The following is an 18,376-nucleotide window of genomic DNA, read 5'->3' on the forward strand; positions in this document are numbered from 1 at the left end:
TTCCCTATTTCTATGTGCCTCAAAATATAAGGCCTAATAATGGCTTATAGCAGTAGCACAGAGTTCATACAGTGTTTTCACACAGCTTGTTAAATCTGCGAGGGAAGCGTTCTTTCGCCTTTTTACTGCAGAGGAAACTGAATGTTGGAGAGGTGAAGTGGCTTACCGAGCGTCGTTGTTGGTAAGTGGATCAACTCCAAATTGGGCTCACCTGACTAGTCTTCTATTCCCAGTGGAGTCTCCAGTTCTGACGTAAAGACTCTGCTGTAGGAAGGCCCTGGGATGAGCAGGGACGCTGCTTCAGAGCAGCCGTCAGCTTGGCCACAGGAAGCTGCCCCTTTCACTTCGTGGCTCTTTGATTTCTGGCCTTCGGTTGTAGGTTCCTTCAGTGTATCCTCATATTGCCTAATCTTTTCATGCCTCGTTAAACACAACAGCTTTCCCTCAGGGCGACACATTCATCTGCCAAGGATTATTCCCTGAACAGCAGCTCCCTCAACCTTTTACAGCCCTTTTTCCTTCTGTTGTATGATTTAGCCATAGCGACAGCCATGTATACATGCGTATATGTGAGTGCGTGTGAAATACTCTTTACTTATTCAATCATTTCTTCTCATCTGTGGCAGATGGTGGTGGCCTGACCTTGCTCAGTAGCAGTGAAGTTTGAGAGAAAGGGATGATGTGACAACTCTTACGGAGGTATAGCCCACAGGTCTCGATAGTGGGCCATCACCATCACTTCCTGCCGTAAGGAGCTAGGAAAGGGAAGTGTATCTGAGAGGAAAAGTGATACATTCTATTTTGGAGATGCTGTGCCTTTTGATGTCTTTTTGGACATTGCATTGAGAGATACCATATAGGTAACTGATAAGCAATTTTCAGCTCTGGGGCGGTACCTAAGATTGAGTTACGGATTTGGAATTAATCATCAAGGGAGAGAGTGAGAAGGGGAAATGGTGAAGGATGGAACATTAACATTGAAGAGACCAGCCATACAGAAGTAGAGGAGTGTTTGGGGCACAGAGAGAAAGGGCAGCTGGGGAACTGGAGGAGACCAGAAGGAGGTGGTGTTACAGAAGACAGGGAGAGGCACTTTATAAAAGCCAGACTTGTAAACTCTGCATTCATTCATCTATTCAACAAATACTATCTGTGTACCCAGTAGGCGGGGAAGGGATGTGCACTGGTGAAGATAATGGGTGACATTTTTAAAGTTCCAGCTTTAGTTCAGCTCTGTTGTTCAGACTGTAATGTTGGATCTATTCTTTATCCTTTCTAAGCCTCAGTTTCCTTGTCTCTGAAATAATAGAGGATAAGAGCAATTCCTGCTTTAAGAGTTGCTTTGAGTTTGGAATGAGATAACATATGTAAAACATCAAGCATGTCCCGGCAGATGGGAAATGCTGTTGTCTTAGTCCATTCTGTGCTGATATAACAAAATACCATAGACTGGGTAATTTATAATGACCAGAAATGTGTTGGCTCTTGGTTCTGGAGGCTGGGAAGTCTAAGGTTGAGGGGTGCGCCATCTTAAGGTCTTCTTGCTGTGTCATCCCATGGCAGAAGGGCAAAGAGAAGGTGTGAGAGAGAGCAAAAGATTAAACTCACAGCCTCAAGCGCTTTTAGAATTGGCATTAATCCATTTGTGAGGGTGGTGCCCTCATGACCTAAACAGCTCTCATTAGGCCCTGCCTCTCCACACAGTCACATCAGGGATGAAGTTTCCAACACATCCCTTTTCGGGGAGACATTCAAACCATAGCAGCTATGAATTATTATTTCCCCCTCTCACAGTTGAGGAAACAAGTTACAGAAGGCCAAATAAGTAGTTTGTGGTTTTGAACTCAGATCCCCATCTGCACAAGTCACATTATCTCCTCATCCTGGCCCAGGCGGCCTCCTTGTCTGAAGCAGAAGTGTCTGCCCAGCTCACTGGGAGCCACAGTCCATTTCTCCTCCTGAGACTGCGGGGATGGACTCTGGTTCGGTGCCCAGAGTAGGACAAGAGGCAGACTGAACTGAAAATGATGTCCTGACCAATTCCTGGCTCAGCCTGTTTAAAAGGCTCCCATCCAACTCCTGATAGCAGGGAGATAGGCTAGGAATAGAGTGTGTGGGAATCCTTTTGAAATTCCCCGGACACTAACAGCTGCACCTTCACCTGGAATTTCAGGCAAAAGTAAGGAAGAAGAGGGCTATTGTCTGAGAAATCCTCTGCTGCTTAGGAGGGAGCGACTGCTCCTGGGTCCCTGGGAAGCACTATCCCTGGCACTCTTACAGATACCCTTAGTGGTGTTGCCAACCTCAAAGCTCGGGGAAATAGTTGCCTTTCATCCTCATTTGAGAGCATCCCTGCGGTGGAGGGTACACAATGCCAGTGACAGTTACTGTTTCTGATGCTCTTTGACAATGAGTGGTCTTTGGATTTCTACCGCTTTAATCACTTCTGGGTCTTAGAGTGTGAGTGCCCTCATACTGCTGCTGGCATGGGCTAAGAGACAGTAACGTGAGGCTGAAGGATGCAAATAGTTCTGAGCTGGCATTTTGACTTTGGAGCCCTCCAGGAGCAATAACTCTGTCAGATTGTCCTGACACGGTACATTAAGAGGTGCAGATAAAAGCTACATCCTGTAAAATATATACTTCAATCGCACCTGCCTTCTGCACCTCCACCACCGGGAAGGGATGGGTGTTCACTTGTGTTCTGCATTACCAGCCTCTTAGCCAGCTGCCTCATTTGATTGTTCATTGTGTCACTTGAAGATGAATTGAAAGAACAAGAAGAAAAACTTTATGCATGCCAATCTGTATCTCTGAACTTCTCACATTAAATAGACATAGAAAAAAAAAAAAGTTTGTCAGCACTGAACATCAATTACTAAACATTTTTTAAAAATCAGGCTGGGCATCATGGCTCATGCCTGTAGTCCCGGCACTTTGGGATCCCGAGGTAGGGAGATCACTTGAGTCCAGAGTTCAACACCAGCCTCAGCAACATAGCAAGACCCTTTTCTCTACAAAAAAATTTAAAAATTAACCAGGCATGGTGGCACATGCCCATAGTTCAAGCTGCTCAGGAGGCTGAGGAAGGAGGATTGCTTGAGCCCGAGAGTTCAAGGCTGCAGTGAGCAACAAGTGTGCCACTGTACTACCTGGGCCACCGAGTGAGACCTTGTCTCTGAACGAATCCAAGCAATGAAGAAAAGGAATTTCAGTTTTATAAGTTTATGAATTGTTATTTTCTTTTGGTTAGGTTTCTGTGGCTTTATTTTTCTTTCCCATGATTAATTTCTCCCATGCCTTCAGTCTGTGGGTCAGTGTAATCATTTATATGACTCTTTTTAGTAGATCCTTAAAAAGAACTTTGAAGTTTACCATTTCAGAAAGCTTCATCCCCAGAAATCGGTTTGTGTATTACTATCAGCAGAAGTTATATTTGACCTCACTAATGAATGGTAATAGACTGAATCTGGCCCACACATTAGTGTGAGCATTTTAAAGTTAGTATCAACAATTAAAACTATGGAATGTCATGTAAATTTTCAAATTTCTTTCTTCTCTGACAAATCTGAATATTGAGCAACATTGAGTCCAATCCTGTCTGGCCATAACCTGCAGGCACTGAATAGTGGTTGTCCCTTTTAGATGGGGAAGAAACTTTCCAGCTGGCACAGTCCCCACATCTCCCTGGTTATTAATACATTCTGATTTATTCAAAGTTCCTGCAATAGTGCTTGCAAATGGTGGGTAAGAGCATAAATGGGTGCAACTTAAATGAAGGGGAATTTCATAATATGTGTCAAATTACAAATGCATATATCCTTTGACCAAGCAATTCACCTCTAGACATTTATTTTTATACTCCTATTTATGCAGAATGACATAAGAATAAGGTTATTTATTGAAGCACTCTTTATAATAGTGAAAGATTGGAAACAATCTATTTAGAATGGGAACTGGTAAAAAAAGGCTGTAGCATCCCAGAGAAGACTATGTAGTTATACAGAAAAGAATGAGAAAACTCTCTACAAACTAACAGGGAGAAATTCCAAGATGGTATTATGTTAAAAGAGAGGCAAGATATGAAACAGTGGATATACTGTGCTATCATTTGTATTCAGTATGTATGTATATTTGCTAGTACATGCATAAAACATCAAGAAGTATGCACCAAATTCGTAAAACACCGATTGCCCCTGGAAGGGCAACCAGGTAGTTGGGTGACAGGAGTGAGAGGGCCAATTTTCACAGAATATTTAATGCCCTATTGTACATTTTAATTTTTAAGCCATATGATTGTATCAGCTACTTAAAAAGTAAATGTCCTGTCTGAGTTCTGTATGCATTTGCATTTTCAGTGCAATGAGCTATAAGGGGCTGTACCTTACCAAATTTAAGAGTTTTTATTTTAGGATTAAAAGGATTTTTAATAAAAATTATCAAAGGCAGCCTGAGTGTTGAAACTGTTACTCCCAAGTTTTTATCATTTCCTGTATAAAGTTGCACAGACTTAGTTTCTGGCCTTAAATCATACCTATTTTCAGCTTCCCTGAAATCAAGAGTGTCCTGTGCCATATCAATTAAAGTAAATGTACTTTCAATTAAAGGTGTTAAGTATGAGTCTGAAAAGATTAATTCTTTATAAAAGGATGACCTTCAGTAGTTCGCTCCAATTAGGCATTTTTCCAACTATATTTCATCTTGATGGGACAAGTCTACTACTCATAATCAATCACTGTGATCTTTTCAAAGGCGAGCATTTTAGGTTCAGAGTCATAAAAGAATGACTTGACTATGCAGCCTCCATAACTTGAACCACAGTTGATGTAGACAGAGATTATGAGTGTTGGATATTACTTTTTGTGTTATTAATATATGAAGCATCAGGATATGCATAATGATATTCTGGGTACAGTTCTTACACCTCTCATGACCTTACTAGAATAAATTTCTTTAAATAAGACCGATGGAAAAGAAGAGAGGAAATGAACAATGACACAAATTAATGTCCAATCAAATTCCTCATTTTTTTCCTGTCATTTTATTATTAAATACATTATAAATACTTGCTTTCCTCATGGTTGTTTTCTTATTGGACTACTTTAGTTTGAAGTGAATCATTGCTCATATACAGCACACAAAACCAAGACTATTAAGGAAATGAATGCTTGGTAATTGTTTTATGGGAACATGCAAAATCTTGGAGAATAATATTGCTTTATCTTAAAGGAATTGAGCATTTGTGTTTGTATTTGGTACCCTCAGTATGGAATTATTGGCCTTCACTCTGCCATTCATTAAATTTGTGAACTTGGAGAAGCTGTTGAACACAATCATGGAAAAAATGGAAAACAAATAATACCTCTTTGCATATCTCAAAGGTTAATTATTGAGATTAAATGAGATTATGTGTGATATATATTATATATCATATCTCATTTAATTATAGTGTATATACATATGTATGTGTATACATTTATATATTAGTGTTACTTAAAATGTAGTCCAGTGACCCTGGGAGTCCTTGAGACCCTTTCAGGGAGCCCATGAGGTCAAAGCGATTTTTATAATAATAGCAAGAAATTACTTGCCTTTTTCACTCTTTCACACATGTTCAGTGGAATTTTTCAATTCCTGTCTCTATAACATTCGACATTGCAACAGATTGCAGAAACAATTGTAAGATTCGAGCTATCCTAAGCCCGATATTATAGAGGTTTACAAAAATGTGAAACAGTGGGCTCTTTTTCACTGACTTGTTTTCATTTTGAAAAGGAAAGTAATTTTTCATATAAAATTTACATTAACATATAATGGGTTATTGTCGTTTTCAAATAAATTAATATTTTTTAATTATCAATTTTAATTTCTAATACAGTAAACTTTGATAGATATAGTCCATATAAACAAAATCTCTTTAGGGGTCCTCAGTACTTTTTAAGAACATAAAAGTGTTCTAAGACCAAAAAGTTTGAGAACTACTGATATATATGAAAGCACTAAGTAAATGTGCAGTGGTGACATTGGTGGTTTATTAAGAAACTTTGCCAGGCGCAGTGGCTTACGCCTGTAATCCCAGCACTTTGGGAGGCCAAGGCAGGCGGATCACTTGAGGTCAGGAGTTCAAGACCAGCCTGACCAACATGGTGAAACCCCATCTCTACTGAAAATACAAAAAATTAGCTGGGCTTGGTGGGCACACTCCTGTAGTCCCAGCTGCTTGGGAGGCTGAGGCAGGAAAATTGCTAGCTAGAACCTGGGAGGCAGAGGTTGCAGTGAGCAAAGATCTTGCCACTGCATTCCAGCGTGGGTGACAGGCGACAGAGCAAAACTCCATCTCAAAAAAATAAATGAAAAGAAAGTTTAAGCTGTTTAAACAATGCAACACGCAAACCGTCCTCCCACTGTAGGCACTGTTGTGAGTGGTACACTCCATCTCCAAGGCAGGGTTCTTTAGTCTGGGGTCTAAGATGATTTCTGAATCCTCTGTAGTTATCTAAAATTTTGCGCATTAAGTTATGTGTGGTAGTCCCTCCGTATCTTTGCAAGGGTACGTTTTGAAACCGCTGCGGATAACTGAAGCCAAAGATAGTACCGAACCATCTATGCAATATATTTTTCCCTATACATACATACTTATGATAAAGCTTAATTAGGCACAGTAAGAGATTAACAGCAAGAAATAATAATAAAATAGAACAATTACAACAATATAGTGTCATAAAGGATATGTGAATGTGGTCTCTCTCTCAAAATATTTTACTGTGCTGACATGGGTAACCGAAACCATGGAACATGAAACCAAAGATAAAGGGGGACTGCTATATCTACTTTCTTTTAGGGTGAGGATCCACAATTTTCACAGTTTTCAGATTTCCACAGGTCCTAAAAGAAGCACAGTTATAGAAACTGCTGCAGTCCCTGGTCCCATTTTAGCCCTGAGGGGAGTAGTGATAAAGTCAAGGTTGGGGAAACCTGAGGGGAGATGCAAAGTTCAAGGTCCAAGGCTCTCATATCTGGGTGTGGGCTTGGACGTGTCTTGAGTTCTTGGCCCTTTACTTCTCCCTGTTTTGTTTATGGAAAGGTGGGAGACTTGGGCTGACTTTCTAGACACTGAGAAAAAGGGCATTCTTTCAGCGAGTGCCATGCCCTGTGCATCATTGTGGGCTCCCTCACTCTTACTGTGGTTGGATGTGGTAGGACATAATGAACCAAAATCAGGCTGTGGACCAAAAAGGGCCCAGAGACAAGCTTCACTGTGGTTTGGGCATGGTTCACAGAGACCAGGAGGTTTTACACAGAGCTTGAGAGTGCAGATGCTCAATTTCCCGATGTTCCGGGATGGGTATTCAGGCCGTCTCTGACTCTGTCTTAGACACTTTCAGAGGCTGAGCTAATACTAGTTCATGTTTCCTACTGCAACTTTCTCTCTCTCTCTCGCTCGCTCGCTTGCTCTCTCTCTCTCCTTTCTTTCTTAATGAGACAAACTCTTGCTGTGTCGCCCATAGTGCAGTGGTGTGATCTCGGCTAACTGCAACTTCCACCTCCCGGGTTTCAGTTCTCCTGCCGCAGCTTCCTGAGTAGCTGAGATTATAGGGATGTGCCACCACTCCCAGCTAATTTTTGTATTTTTAGTAGAAATGGGGTTTCACCATGTAGGCCAGGTTGGTCTCGAACTCATAACCTCAAGTGATCCATCCGCCTCAGCCTCTCAAAGTGCTGGGATTACAGGCGTGAGCCACCGTGCCCGGCTTCTACTGCAATTTCTTAAGATGTTTTTATTAACCTTACTTATAGGCATCTGTTGATACTTACAATATTTTAGTGTTCTTACAAGAATTTGAAACTATTCTAATTATAGCTCACTGCCCCTTATTATCACTTCTTAAAATTAATTTGAATGGAAAACTTGTGTCTCAGATATTTATGTATTTCATATCTCCCCATGCCATTTAATTTTTAAATTGCATATACATATATATTTTTCAGTTTTATGTAAGCCTTTACAGTTACTTAGAGTTTTATTTATTCCTGGGGCAAAATGTTGCAAAATTGCCCACTGAATATATAAAACTTTTAAATTTAGATAAAATTTTAAACTACTAAGTGTGTACCTTTTTCTTGGTGGTGTGCTACATGATTTAATGTGTAGTGCTTCTTGAATTCTGTCACTGAGACCATCTTCCCTGTTTGTTTCACTTTTAAAAATGATTTAATAAAATACTATTTTTCAAGAAAAAATATGAAAAATACAGTGGATACCATTTATTTTAGACTAAAAGCTTCTGAAATTTTTAATGAAATTATATTGGCCGGGTGTGTTGGCTCATACCTGTGATCCCAGCACTTTGGGAGGCCGAGGCTGGGGGGATCACCTGAGGTCAGGAGTTTGAGACCAGCCTGACCAACATGGAAAAATCCCATCTCTACTAAAAATACAAAAAATTAGCCGGGCGTGGTGGCACATGCCTGTAATTCCAGCTGCTCAGGAGGCTGAACCTGGGAGACAGAGGTTGCAATGAGATTGCACCATTGCACTCCAGCCTGGGCAACAAGAGTGGAACTCTGTCTCAAAAAAAAAAAAAGAAATTATATTCAAGGTTTCCTGTTTAGTGCAGATTTTATAAAATGAACATTTTGTTTTTGGAATTTTGTGATACAAGCATGTTTGTATAAGGTAAATTCAATCAAACAAATCTCTTCATCATTATTGTCATAACTATCTTTCCCAGTTAACAAAATACTTGGAGGTAACCTCAAACTGTAAAACGTTTCCACATGTTAGTAGCATCTTGTGAAAATCTGAATACATGTAAGTTCGACTAAACTCTGCTTCGCTGGACTTTAATGTATTATGTGTTATGTATTTCAGAAACTCCAGAAAGGAACTTAATGACATACGATTTGAGTTTACTCCAGGAAGAGGTAAGTTTTAATTGAAGTTATTATTTTATTGTCTCAAAGAACATTACAGAAATTGATTACAAGCATGTGGTTATAATTTGCTATTTAAAACTGCTTTGTTTAATAATGAAGGAAGGAAGGAGAGAGAGATGGAAGGAAGGACTTTTGATACTTCTAAGGATTCCAAACCAAATCATGACTGACCGCGTGAATCTCAGTGACACATGCGGCACAGTATACATACAAATATAAGATAGATATATTAGCTCAACCGTGAAAATAAGTATTGCTATGGTAATGCAGGCCCTAAAGCAAATGATGATGAATGTAATGAGAAGCATACCACAATCCTAATGAGGGATGAGCAGCAAACAGTGGGATCATACAAAAAGGTAACATACTTTGCTTCTGTGATCTCAGTTCAGATTATGTGAAGCCTCCATTGGGGAGTATTTACTAAAATTTTGAAAACTCCAAAGTACAAGAACTTTTAGCTTGTTAGGTGGCCCATCAGCAAACTCTTTGACACCCTGTGGTTATTACCTGCAGGAAGACAGAAACTCAGATGTCCACAGAAACCAAAGTGAGTAGTGTGCACTTCAGGAAACTGGAGGATCTCCTATCTAATTTCACTCATGTTCAGTAGTTTCTTTTTGTTTGTTTGTTTTTTTTTTAATTTTACAAAGGCCACTAGCTAAACAAAATATTCCTGGGCAATGCTTGGCCATAGGCTTACTGGTCCCTGATTACTAGTCTTCTATAAATGCAAAGATTTCAGGATTCCTGGTATATTTGAATTAAACTAAAATATGAAATATCTTTTTAAAATAAATGTACAGGCCAGGCACGGTGGCTCACACCTGTAATCTCAGCACTTTGGGAGGCTGAGGCGGGGCATCAGTTGAGGCTAGGAGTGTGAGACCAGCCTGGCCAACATGGTGAAACCCCCTATCTACTAAAAATACAAAAACCAGCTGGGTGTGATGGTGCACAGCTGTAGTCTCAGCTGCTTGGGAGGCTGAGGCAAGAGACTCACTTGAACCTGGGAGGCAGAGGGTGCAGTGAGCCAAGATTGTGCCACTGCATTCCAGCCTGGGTGACAGAGCGAGACTCTGTCTCAATGAATAAATGGACATAAGGCCCTAGTGGATTTGCTAATTGATCTTTCTTTCCGGAGATATCCATCTTTGACAATTTAGAGTTGGTTTATGAAATTGTACAGCACCAGGTAGTATTGTCAAAAAGCTATCTATTTTGTCATAATATAAAAATATTGACCAGGCCATGCTGTGATAAAATCTAGTAATTATATAATAAATGTTTCAAGTACAGCAAGTAGAAAGAACAGATTCTAATTTTAGGTTGTTTCTTTACATCTGATTGTTTAAAATTGACTATGGCAATGAAAATCAATTTTAATTTTAAGAGGTAACAAAGAAGTGAATATGAGCTCAGGACTTTCGCGGGTAACATGGCCCTATCAGCAATATTGGGCCATTGGCACTGGCTTTGGCAGCTGCCTTTGCCACATTTAGATTAACAGTCCCTGCTTCTGTTGCACAGACAGAACCCATAGCATTGTCTGCCTAATGCCAGCCAGCCTTCACTGGGCGGCAGAGCACAGGCCCATTATTGAAGGAAGCGCTATGCATATATCACTGCACTTCTGTGACTATTGATGCTGTCTGTATTTCAGACTTGGCTTGCAGTAAATCTGTGTGCAGTCCACATGCATTATGCTTGTGCTGTATATACATGTGAATAAGTATATATGGCACAAAATGTGTAATGTAAACACATAAAATATGCTCTTTCCTCACTTGAGGACAAGCCCTTTGTGTTTAGTGTGTCCCATGTGCTCTGGAAACCAGAAATTAATACATGAATATTTATCCTGTTTAGGCACCAGGGATGTTAAACAGCTTAAAGAAAAATACATTGCTAATGAAACATGAAATAAGTTATTTCACATTTCTGTTCTGAACTATTACTGGTATCTTACTTCCATGCATACAAAATGCCTAATGGCACACATGCAGATATGGAATATTTCCCATTTGGATCAGCCAGCGGTACCTGTTTGCCATTTTGGCATGACTCATCTGGTGCCCAGGAGTCCTGAAAACAGTAGGACATGCTGTATGCTTTAATCATTTGGGAATGTCAGTCATTTTGGTACTGTTTTAGTGCTATCCCTCAATGCAGCTTTGATTATTTCATTTTTGGCTACCTTCTGTGATTATAGCTCTTTACTTAAGTGTAAGATCTTACTGATACTTTAGAAATGATGGGTAACACATCCAAATGCTTCAGCAGATGACCATTCAGTAGAAATATAATGAATGACTGCCTGCTATCTGCCCAATGCCTACTAGGTGTTAGGTTCTTTAATTCAGTTCACTTATTTCCGTACAGATTTGGGTAACATCCAGGAAGATGCCAGTTATGAGGCTGAATGTTCTGGCAGCTTCAGAAAGCTGCATCATGTTCAGAGTAGCGCCTCTCATTATGCTACCCTAACTTCCATGATTATGGGATCATTTTATCATGAAGAGACTTTATAAGGTGTTTATTTTTTTTCTTTTCCTTTTTAAAAATAGACAGGGTTTCACTCTGTCACCCTGGCTGGCGCTCACTGCAGCCTTGACCTCCCAGGCTCAAGTGATCCTTCCACTCAGCCTCCCAAGTAGCTGGGACCACAGGTACATGCCACCATGCCCAGCTAATTTTTTTATGCTTTGTAGAGACGGGGTCTCCCTACGTTACCCAGACTGGTCTGTAACTCCTGGGCTCAAGCAATCATCTCGCCTTGGCCTCCTAAAGTGCTGGAATTACAAATAATGAGCCGTTGCACTGGGCCAAAGTGTTTTTTTGTACTGCTAGCAAAAAGGACAAAGCCTAAGACAAGCTCATCTTATATGGAACTTTATAGTTTAGTAAGATTCCTATATATTTCTTTGCCATTTACTTCATTTTATTCCATTTCATTATGACTTCATTATGAAATGGAATCAGTAAAATGGCAGAATACCACAGTTTCTCTGGAGGTATAAAGTGTAAGGTGTGTTTCAAATGATCTTTGGCTGCTGCATCATCATCATAGTTACCGTTTATTGAGTATTTACTATGTGTCAGACACTGGGCAAGCTCTTTAAATCCCAAGAATTGTGAAACACAAATGTACCTCCAGCTGCACACTCACATGTGTATGCACACATGCAAACACAGATACACACAAACACACACACACACACACACACACACCGGCCCAGTTACATAGTCACCACATCTGAAGCACAGATGAAGTAATGAAACGCAGTTTATGTTTAGGGCAGCTTTTGGTGTCACAAACTGCAATTCTGTTTAGATGCTCATCTGATTTAGCAGCTGTACTTTCAGGTGCCCCCGACTTTGGAAGACATTTCTGTCAAACCCCCATCAAGAGTGTTACAGCCTGCTGAGCCAGTTTCTTCTTATCAAACTACAGTTCTAAATATTTGTGAGAATATCCGAAGTCCCTGGGGACCAAGTCAGCTCCCTTGAACCAAGTGAGCTCCGTTGTGAAAACATGGGGGTTTCTAACAGTTCTCCTGAGCACATTGCAATTTATCAGTTTCTCTTTACAAAGCCTTCAAATAGAAGGTTACAGTGTTATCATGTTCATTCGTAACCTTTCAATTAAGTAATTCCAGCTGTATTCACTTGCCACGGCCTCTTTAGTCCCATCCTTAGGAGACTGCGAACTCCTGTCACTTATCATTGAGAAAGTACGGTATTTTATTCAGCCACATTTTTCTAAGACAGTGTATCCATTGCTATCAAATGATCAATGTCATGTTAAAGGAGTTTCTTAATAGCATACATTTAAATAGCTCGTCTTAATAGTCCAGCAAGCTCATAGGCTGTTTGTACAACATGCAAGGTTATATCAGATGCTACCCATTCAACTTTTGCTGTAAATTCACTGCATAGCTACTAATGATAGAAAAGGATTGATGATGGTGGGTGGGATTAACCTTGGCAGGAAAGAGAAGCAGTGTGATAGGGAACAGTTATAACTTCCGGAGGCACATTTGAAGATTAATTCAGATAGTAGCCAGAGGGCGCAAGTGTTTTATTTCACCAAAAATGGAAAAAATAATTTTGTGTAACTTCTGTTGAATAAATAGCAAGATGCAAACGGCACGTGGCAAAATGTATTTCATGTTGCTTCTGATTTTCTCTTAATAGCATCTGAATTGTTGAATTAAAACTCATGGATGATTTTCGTAAATGAAATATATATATTTTACATTGTACTGGGTTGTTGATTTTTATGTTATAGTTACTAATACATACTCATTTCACATTTGGACAGATACAGCAGATGGTGTATCTCAGGAGCTCTTCTCTGCTGGCTTGGTGGATGGTCACGATGTAGTTATAGGTAAATTGTTTTTTAGTATGCACTGTCATTTTGTTGGTATATAAAATGGAAATGTGTTTGGAAGCAAAAGTGTTCATTAAGGAATAATTCACTCTGAATATTTGAAGAATTCTTCTTGAATTCTTATCTTTTATGTAGAAGTATATTTAAGAATCATGTTTGGACAGGTGCCATGGCTCATGCCTATAATCCCAGCACTTTGGGAGGCCAAGGTGGGTGGATCACCTGAGGTCAGGAGTTAGAGACCAGCCTGGCCTATTTGGTGAAACCCCGCCTCTACTGAAAATACAAAATTAGCTGGGCATGGGTGGTGCATGCCCATAGTCTCAGCTACTTGGGAAGCTGGGGCAGGAGAATCTCTTGAACCTGGGAGGCGGAGGTTGCAGTGAGCCGAGATCGCACCATTGCACAACAAAAGTGAAACTCCGTCTCAAAAAAAAAAAAAAAAAAAAAGGATCATATTTAATTTTCTTTTTTTCAAAAGCTCTTAATGTAATCCTGTCTCATGTATCTGGACATGATTTATCCAATGAGGAGCCTCATTTATTGGAAATATAACAAAGAACTCAGAACACCCAAAAGTCCATGATGTAACAAAAATAAGATGCTATAAATTCTGTTCACTAAAGCATAGGAACCTTTGAAACCCTTACTCAGAGTTTCTATATTCTTTCTTTGGACACAGTTCTAATAAACTTAGAATTCGTTTTTTCAGCTCTCAGCAATATTCATTGTAAAATCTCAGGTTTGGATGGGAACTTAAAGATCATTCAGGCCAGTTCTTTCACTGTATAGATAAGGAAATGAATTCCTAAAGAGGTTCTGTGGTGTGTCCAGAGCCATGCAGCTGGGACGTGGCAGAACGATTTCACTTTGTGGGTCTTTCTGCCTCCTTTAGAATCATAAGATAGCTGTACAGAGATAGGGGAGCCTGCTCAACATAGACTGCTGATAGGAGCAAGCAGCCACCCATAGACCTCCTGACAAAGCAAAGGACGCAGAAAAGTTCTAAGAGGCAGACAGCCATCTGAGAAAATATGTAGCCTGGTTCCACCTAGAGTGAGGGTGAATAGCTCCATGCTCTTCAGCAAATTCTGACTTTATAGAGATTTTATGATGTATAATGATAATAACCCTAACTAATCAAGGTTAGTTAGCATATTAATAATTATGTTAATATATTAATTATATTATTAACTCTAATAACATTATTTAGGGGACTGTGTATTATGATAATGCCTTATTAAAAAATATTCAACTCACAACTGATGTTTGAAATGACATGCTCCCCTTAAGTGATATGGTTTATGTTTGTTTTTGTTTTTGTTTTTTTGAAACAGGGTCTCACTCTGTCACCCAGGCTGGAATGCAGTGGTGTAATCTCGGCCCACTGCAACCTCCGCCTCCAGGTCCAGGCAATTCTCATGCCTCAGCCTCCCGAGTAGCTTGGGACTACAGGCGTGTGCCACCATTCCCGGCTAATTTTTGTATTTTTAGTAGAGACAGGGTTTCGCCATGTTGGCCAGGCTGGTTTTGAACTCCTGACCTCAAGTGATCCACCTGCCTTGGCCTCCCAGAGTGCTGGGATTACAAGTGTGAGCCACTGCTCCCAGCCCCTTAAATGATATGTTTTAATTAAAAAAAAATAACTTATTCAAAATAAGTCCTTCCCCAATAACGCTGGAGTATGTGACTGAGGGGGAGTTTAAGGTAGATACACACACCTATCAGAATAATTTGTTCCTAGTAACTTTGGAATGTAAATCATTATAAAGTGAATTATTTTATGTAAATAAGAGGAATTGAGTTTATAGTGGGAGATTAGAATTCTGACTAAATACATAATATCCAGTATGTTCTTTATATACAATTGATACGTCATAAATGCAGATACAAAGATACCTTTATAATTAGAAAAAAATAGGCTTTTTCCCTATTGATTTTACATCAAGTGTTCACATAGATTTCACAATGAAGCTCTAACTCCTTTGCCAAGTGGCTCCATACATGAGGGGACACAGACATATTTTAAAGGAAAGTGACTTCACATGCATTTATGTGGTGTGAATGTGTATTCCCTTATATATCTTGTCTTTCACATTTTCCTTTACAATCTTGTGAGGTTTAAGGCCAGCTAAGTTCTCACCTAAGTTTTCTAATCAAATGTGAGAGGGAAGTTGAGAAAAAAGATTGATTCAACTTTGGTGTCTACTTTAAATTCCGTCTAAGAATTCATTATGTTAACCTACCAATTCCTTGATGAAGATAAACACTCTCCTTCATTAGAAAACATAAGTACACACTTTTGTGTCTTACTTTACCAGAAGAAATAGAACAGTTAATGGCTAGATCAGGAGACCCTGCAAAATATATTTTCCTTGCAGAGAGCTATGGTCCATATGCTAAGCATCCAGAATAGAAAATTAATCAAGTGAAAATGATAATCAGAAACTTCTTTGAAACACCTACTAATGTCTCCTATGGGGCAAGAAGCCAAGGATCAGATTGTTCTTTTATTGGAGTTGATCCTGGCAGGTGGCTAGGAACACAGAAAATAAGAGAGCTTCATGGAAAGGCATTCGGTCACGTCGTCTTTTAAGCATGGTCCTTGCTTCAGACCTACAGTCAAGTTTAATGTACTTCTTTTTTTTGCCCCAGGCTCAGCTAAAGTTAAGAAGGTTTTATTGTTGTTGTTGTTGAATTTTTAAAAGGAGGAAATTAGGAAATTAAGGCAGAGTTCATGTACAACTTATTGAGTGTGTTTTCAATACAATATATAACCAGAAAGCTTCTCTTTTTCTATGCCTTAGTTAATTATTCTTCTAAAATCTCTTCAGCTTGCCTTTTTTCCCCTTCTTGGAGCTAAATTATTTCTATGTAGAAAGTGTTGGAGTAAGAACAGGCATATCTAATTCTTTTTGATATAGTAGCACTTAAAAATGCCTTACATGGACATCACACTTAAGTGTTTACAGACAAGGTTTATGTATTTCATTTGATCATCACATCAATTCTATAAGGTAAAGAGGACAGGTTGTTTTAATCACTACATTGCAGACTGAAAACTGAGGTCCAAAGAAGTGTCTAGACTGTTGCAACTGGTAATGGTCCTTGAGCTTGGGTCTTGTTGACTCCCCAGTGTTGACACTTTGCATATAATTTATACCTTCACCCTTAAAAAGTGGATCCAGGTAATTTTAAATGATGGTGGTTCTTGTGTCCCCTGGGAGAAAAATAGCTTTCCTTGTTTGTTTTTCCACGGACCAGTGGATGTTTTCTATTTTAATTGCTGATTATTTGACAAACTAATTTATTCGATCTTGTTCCCTCTAACCAATCCTGGCAAACCTGTACTCCCTCCCTCCTCATGTATTTCCCTCTTTACTGGATATGTCCCACCAGCATATGAATATGTTTTTATTTCTCTTATCTTCAGAAAGCCCTGTCTTTACCCCACCTCCCATTACAGCTATTTCTCTCCATCCCCTTACAGCTAAACTTATCAAAGACAATTGCCCTGGCTTTGATTCCTTTCTTATCACTGTCTCTTAATTCCACCTCAGTCAGACTTTTGACTGCCCTACTCCACTCAAACTGTTCTTTTCAAAGCTGTACCTGGGGAAAACACACCTGCAAAAAAGGAGTGGCAGATGCACAGGTAGGCGTGGCTGGAGTGAGGGGAGAAAGAAGGATGGTAAAGGACACGTGGTCTCTGAATGGCTGCCGTGTTCCTAAACCTGAGGCTCATCCTCAGTCCTTATCATGCTTGACCTCTTGGCAGTACTGGGCATAGTTGACAATGCCCTTCTCCATGATAAGCTTTTTCACTTGGTTTTAAGACTCCACCCTCTCCTAGTTCTCCCATCTTACTGGTATTTCCTTCTGTCTTTGTTGTTGGTTCCTCCTCATCTCTCTAACCTATAAATCTTGATGTGTCCAAGGACCCTTTCCTTAGATCTCTTCTCTTTCTCTACTTGCTGATCTTATCCTTTGCTGATCTTATCAGGTTTCATGGTATTAAATACCTTCCACTCTTTAACTCCCAAATTTATATCTTTGATCCAGACTTTTCTTTTGAATTCCAGACTTATATTCAGCTCTCCTTTTAGCATCTTCACTTGGTAAGGTAATAGACATCCAAGATTTAGTCCACAGTTTCAAAATCCAGCCCCTGGTATTTCTTCCCAGCCGGCCCCTCTCAGGAATCTTAGACTCTTCATAGGCATCATCTCCAACTTCCCAGGTGCTCAGGCCGAAACCCTGGGCATTGTCCTTGACTTTTCTTTCTCTCGTACTTCACATCCAACCCATCTGAATGTGCCCAGGATCCTCCCTTTGCTTACCATCTCACATCCCATCCCGTTTCAAGCCCCTCTCAACTCCCAGTTGAGTTCTTGTATTCATCCCTTTGCCACCATCCCAGCTTCTGTCCTTGCCTCCCTTCAGCCTGTTCTCATCTCAGCAGCCAGAAATCCAGGTAAAGTAATCACATGCAAAAGGCCACATATGGTGTGATTCCATTTATATGAAATGTCCAGAGTAGGCAAATCCATAGAGTCAGAAAGCAGAAGAGTGGTTGCCAGGGGCTGGCAATGAGTGGGGCAGGGGAGTGACTACTAAGTATGGCATTTCTTTTTGGGGTGATGAAAATGTTCTGGAATTAGAAGTAGTAATGGCTACATAACCTTGTGACTTTACTGAAAACCACTGAATCATGCATTTTAAGGTACGAACTTTATAATATGTGACTTTTAGTTCAGTTTTTAAAAAGTAAGCCAGATTGTGTTCAGAGTTCAATCAAAACTCTGCAGTGGCTCTCCACCCACAATCGCCATGGCCTCCAGTCCTCTGCACTGTGTCCCCTCTCACTTCTCGGATGTCTCCTCTCCTGCTCTTCCCCCTGCTCACCCCACCCCAGCCACCCCAGCTGTTGAACTTGCTCTTCTTCCAGGACACTCCTTCTTTAGGGCCATATATGCCCACCCCCCGGTGCTTAAATATTGCCTTCACAAAAGGGTCTCCCTGAGCAGCCTTATTAAAATCGCA

The 18,376-nt window shown here is 40.0% G+C and overlaps 1 protein-coding gene across 1 annotated transcript in view; it reads left to right on the forward strand.

Moving 5' to 3' along the window:
- The window catches only part of STK39 (serine/threonine kinase 39), a 293,703-nt gene that overhangs the window by 220,778 nt on the left and 54,549 nt on the right, over positions 1-18,376 (forward strand). The window contains exons 15-16 of the mRNA XM_050752820.1: positions 8,873-8,925; positions 13,262-13,330. Of these exons, the coding sequence (XP_050608777.1) occupies positions 8,873-8,925; positions 13,262-13,330 (122 nt within the window). The remainder of the gene's footprint in view (positions 1-8,872; positions 8,926-13,261; positions 13,331-18,376) is intronic.

Source organism: Macaca thibetana, chromosome 12, assembly GCF_024542745.1.
Source record: "Macaca thibetana thibetana isolate TM-01 chromosome 12, ASM2454274v1, whole genome shotgun sequence".
NCBI classification, from domain to species: domain Eukaryota; kingdom Metazoa; phylum Chordata; class Mammalia; order Primates; family Cercopithecidae; genus Macaca; species Macaca thibetana.